The sequence below is a fragment of the Pundamilia nyererei genome, unplaced genomic scaffold (genome assembly GCF_000239375.1).
Source record: "Pundamilia nyererei isolate P.nyererei 1_Seehausen unplaced genomic scaffold, PunNye1.0 scaffold00008, whole genome shotgun sequence".
Classification (NCBI taxonomy): domain Eukaryota; kingdom Metazoa; phylum Chordata; class Actinopteri; order Cichliformes; family Cichlidae; genus Pundamilia; species Pundamilia nyererei.
In genome coordinates, this window is record NW_005187409.1 from 4791247 (window position 1) to 4796331 (window position 5085).

The 5085-nt window shown below is 38.7% G+C and overlaps 1 protein-coding gene across 1 annotated transcript in view; it reads right to left on the reverse strand.

Moving 5' to 3' along the window:
* ccdc88b (coiled-coil domain containing 88B) overlaps positions 1 to 5085 on the reverse strand; it is a 64913-nt gene that overhangs the window by 35390 nt on the left and 24438 nt on the right. Inside the window, exons 17-19 of the mRNA XM_013908282.1 lie at positions 4154 to 4333; positions 1095 to 1435; positions 777 to 936 (exon numbers count right to left, since the gene is read on the reverse strand). Coding sequence (XP_013763736.1) covers positions 777 to 936; positions 1095 to 1435; positions 4154 to 4333 — 681 coding nt within the window. The remainder of the gene's footprint in view (positions 1 to 776; positions 937 to 1094; positions 1436 to 4153; positions 4334 to 5085) is intronic.

A 5085-nucleotide genomic window follows, 5' to 3' on the forward strand; every position in this document is an offset into this window, starting at 1 on the left:
TATCTATCTATCTATCTATCTATCTATCTATCTATCTATCTATCTATCTATCTATCTATCTATCTATCTATCTATCTATCTATCTATCTAATAGATTTCAATTGTAAATTCATGTAAATGGGGAATCCTCTTCCCATCCTAAAGCTCATTATGGAGTTCCACAGGGATCCGCACTAGGACCAATTCTGTTTACATTATACAAGAATTATATATGACTTATTTTGAATTCACACCAGCTACTCTAACATAGAATAAAAGAATAAACAATATGGATCTAGAAATGAGTATAGTAATTCAGCTTAAAACATAATTGTTTATTTACTTACTGTATAAGATTTTGAGTTTTTCAGAATGTATTTATTTTTATAGCTTTTTCTAATGTTAGCAGAAAGCAGTCGACATCATTTTCTTCATTCTGTTGTGGCCACACAGTATATAAAATCCACACTCAAATGCAACTAAACAAACACTTTAAGTATGCATACTTCACTTTATGTTGTAGTAAATAAAGTGTTACTGTTTTCCTTTTTCCAGTTTTGAGCACCATTTCTATTTTCATTATGCTCTGTGCTGAGGGACCACAGTGTCCATCAACAGATAAAAAAAAATACAATTTGAATCTTCTGCATTTCTCATTATTTTTCCGGTGTGAACACACTGAATTCATTTCAGTAATAATAGTAATTTCCACTGCTGAGCTGCCTGTGAATTTTCCACCACATCCCTGCAGCAGTGCTTACCGTTAGGAACTAAAGTACCACGTCACACATACACACCTGGGACAGTGCGCTAATCTTGGCCTGTGCTTCTGCATACTGCTCCTGCAGCTGCTGTTTACCCTCTTCCATGCTGCTTAATCGAAAGCTGAGCTCTTTCTCCAGGTCCTGCAGCTGAGCGCAGAGCTCCTTGGACTCAGACAGCTGCTGACACACACGTCTACACACACACACCACAAACACATTTTAGACACTGGTTGCATAAGACAGAGTTGACATTAAAGATAAATGTACTGTTCAGCACAGTGCTGTCTCTGGTGCCTTATAAAGTTAACTGCATGATCAAGGTTAACTCCATGTCCTTAGGAGTGTGTGTACCTGTGTTCAGCATCCAGAGCACAGGCTCTCTGGTTGCTGTGCTCCAGGGCCAGGGTTGTGCTCTCCAGCTGCTGCCTCAGTCTCCCCGCTTCCCTCTCTCTCTGTCTGCCCTCCTTCCGTTGGCCATCCAGCTCTGACTGACACACCTCTTTCTCTTGCTCTAACCGTGAAGCTTCGAGCAGCGCCTGATCTCGTGCCCTGGCCAAAGATTCAGCCTCGAGGGTAGCCTCGCGGAGCTCTGCCTCCAGCTCCTCCTCGCGACGGCGTGAGGTCTCCAAACTGCGGCCCTGACGCTCCAACTCTGCTCTGAGAGTCTGAGTAGTGAGCTCTAACTGGTCACTCTGGCAAAAGAGAAAACACAAAGGATGATTTCGGTTCTTAACGCCCGCTTTAAATAAGTCCCCCATAATCACAGAGGAAAGTGCAACAGACAACACGAAAGCATGTGGCCAATAAAACAGCAATAAATAAACATCAAATTAACTTTATCAGAGTACAAAAATTAAACCACTGGCACAGTTTTGCATTTGGGTTGTTGATTCTACTACTTTTGTAGTTTTCATCCCTCGTGTTTTTTAGTGTTTTCCTCTTCACTTCTTTGTTTCTTTCTTTTTGTTTCTTGTTATTTTATAGTAACTTCCTGTTTAATTATGGCAGTTGCTTTAGTCTAAGAGTCAGCTGTTACCTGTATGTGCCTTCCCTGCCCTATTTAGTTTCCCCTGTGTTATTATAGTGAGTTGGTTTTCTGTGTATTTATAGTACCGTCTCTAGTTATTTGTCATGATGTCTGTTTTCCTTTCGGCATTGTTTGTTTTGGGCCAGGCCCCAGTGCACCTCACAAGTCCTCAAGTCAACCCGGGATGGACCTTGTTTAAGTTTTGTGCCTTTTAATTGCACCTTGGGCACTTTATCTGCTCATACTCTGAGATTTTTGGTACCTGGTGGATTTCTGTAGCTCCCACAGCTTTCATTAGTCCCGCCTCCTGCTGTGTGCCCTGCTTTTAGGTTCTTGCATTTGATTGGATCAAAACAGCAATAATATATTTTAAAAATACAGCTCAAAAATAAGTAATTCAAAAGTTTTCAGACTATTAAAAACAATAAACATTAATTTACCCTGAAACCAAACTGCAGATTGAACTCTGTATAAATAACAGGAACTGTTTGCTTATCTGTTAGATATTTCTACTGTATAAGCAATACTGTGGTCTATAATTATTTTCCTGAATGTTAAAATGCTCACCTTTAAATCCTGTTAGGGAAATTCACCTAATTTATTAAATCCTGTACTTTAGTGAAGAGGATGTATAAAGAGGGACGAAATAGAAAGTACAAGGATGTCAAGAGTACTTTAAAGCACTTGAGTAAATGTACATTTTTTTGCCGCCTATGAGAATAACCATACTTCACATTACTGCACCCCTCCACATCATCAAACGTGGATGTAAACAATGCAATTCAGAAACACTTTCAAAGCCCTATAGAAAAAAACATATTGAGTAGATTTTTGTTATTTCCAAGACACAAAACAGCGTCCTCCAGATTGTGGACTAAATCTAATTACTTAGCAGAAAATCTGATCAATTTTTCCAGGATATATGAGGGTTTTTAAAAAAATAAATAAAAATGCTTTAAAACAAACCAGTTCAGTAAACGTACACAACGACAGGGAAGCAAAAGGGAGAATGAGGATGAGACGTGAGTTCCTATTTTGTTTTTACTTACACCTACAGCTGAAAGAAGTACACTTCATGATTCATTTAACATGCACTGTTTTATTCTCATGAATTCTGGCTCTCTGCTTCTCCTGCTGGTGGTCGGAATGTGAAGTCTACCTCGAATGTAGCTAGAATCCATTCTGTGTCATGGGCTAAAACATGAAATATTGAAATGAACAAATTTTTAGTTGCTGCTGACGTCTGGCTGGCTTACAACTTAAGTTATTTTATTCATAAACCAAGTGACAGCAGAGTACTTTCTCTGCTCTAACATTATGAGAGTGTGCTGTTAGATTTAGTGTTTAGAAATCAAAGGAATGAGGCACTGTTTTTTAAAGATGCATCTCTGGTTTGATGCGATGTCGGTAGGAAAAGCCCATCCAGAGTTGCACTACTTTTTCATGCAAGCAACTAAATGTACACAAAACAGGTTTTTGGGATGCGTCATAGCAGAAAACACTTGTTCTAACGTGCTGTTTCTTTACAATAGGTTGTCAATTATATGTTGTGTACAGTTAAAGAACATCCAGTCTTGGCTAAGAAAATTGTAGTTTATTAGCCAGAGTAATTTTAGTAGACATTTAGGCCAAACAGCCACAAAAAAGACTGATGTTTTCACTTTCAAAAAACTGGGAGGGTGTCACCAAAGAATATTACCCCATCAGATGGAGGGTTATATACAGCGTTTTCTGAGTGGGAGGTATTTATGAATCCCTTTTAAGGTATTTCTTTAATGCTGACTTAGCAGTGCTCTTTTCCTTAGTTTGCAGTTTTTCTTATGTGTTGAAATTTTTACTGCAAATTGCACATTAAATTGCACCGTATTCACAAAGACTTCAATGACCCAAAGTGGGCTGTCTGAAGAAGGTGGCTCTCAGTTGGGTTTCTGCTTGAATTTCCATCTGCAGAAATTCACTGAATAAGCCAAACCAAAACATTCACCTGCTTCCCTCCTCTGTGTGCAGATGAGATTTTTGTCAATATGTGAATACTGCAGTTCAAATCTGATTTGCTCGCTCAATATAAGGTGGATAAAAATGTTAACATGCATCTCCGACAGCTTAATAAAACTGTTCCACTTCATGTTGAAGCCTCAGTCGTGCAGTAAGGGAATTTGCTTGCTGAAATACTGAAATTTATTGGTTAAGTGGAATCCAGATGGGATGTTTTTATTTAAGCAGACCACAGAGGTTGACTGTAAGAAAATTTTGAACTCTTCTGTTTTTTATCTGCCCTTCTTCTTCTATTTCCCTCTTAAGTCCAGTGTCATCTGCCATGTTCATGGGCATATTTGGCATCTTTATATTGTGTGTGCAAGTCTGTGGCTGTGTACTCTCCAACCTTGCGTTGGGCGGAGCGCAAGGCGTCCAAGGAGCTGCGCAGGGTGTCTCTTTCTCTCTCGAGTGTAGCCCGCTCTCCCTCCAGGGTGGCGATGATTGTGGTCTGCATCCTGTGAAGCTCTGCTTGGCTTCGTAAGCGACACAACTCCTCCTCCATAACTAGACCCTCAGACTGAAGAACCTGAGAGAAAAGCAGTTAGAAACATCTGAAATCTCAATGTATAGCATGTGCATTTACTATTACTACAAAACGTTCTTATATTTTTCCAGTAATTGAATGAGTCTTGTATATATATATGATTTCTAGGAAAGAACTACAAACCTACAGCTTTAAAGGAAGTGTTGAGTAAATACATTTCCTAATAATTCCAGTTAACTGGCAAACAACACAAAGGGTCTGTTGTTGGTGCACTGCAGGTTTGATGAGTGTGCAAAAGCACAAACAATCCCAGATACTCTTGCACCTTTGCGAGGCTTTACTCTGGCACACTGCTGCCCTGAGCGAAATGCAAAAATGCTCACAAAAGCAACCTGGTGAGCTTCAAGTTCCACCATGTTTGCAAATATTTTCCATTATGCATTTAATGTAAAGTACAGCTAAGTACAAAAATCACCTTTTTGTATGATAATCATGACAGTGTAGATCAGAAACTTACCAAAGAAATTAAAAATTTTCATCTGGCTGAACAAATTTTTATGACAATCAATATAAAAGCTGTTTTTGTAATAGATATTTAAGTTTGGAGTGAAGAGCCACGCCACTGTTATTGCTGAAAACAATTCTGATGTGTGAACTTTTTGAATCTTTGTTTCTGTTATTTACAGAGTTACTTTAATTGTAATGTATATAATCAGAGACAATATTATGAAAAAAACTGAAAAACCGGAAAACTTGATACCAATTTTGTAGTAGGATGACTCCATGCAGCTCAT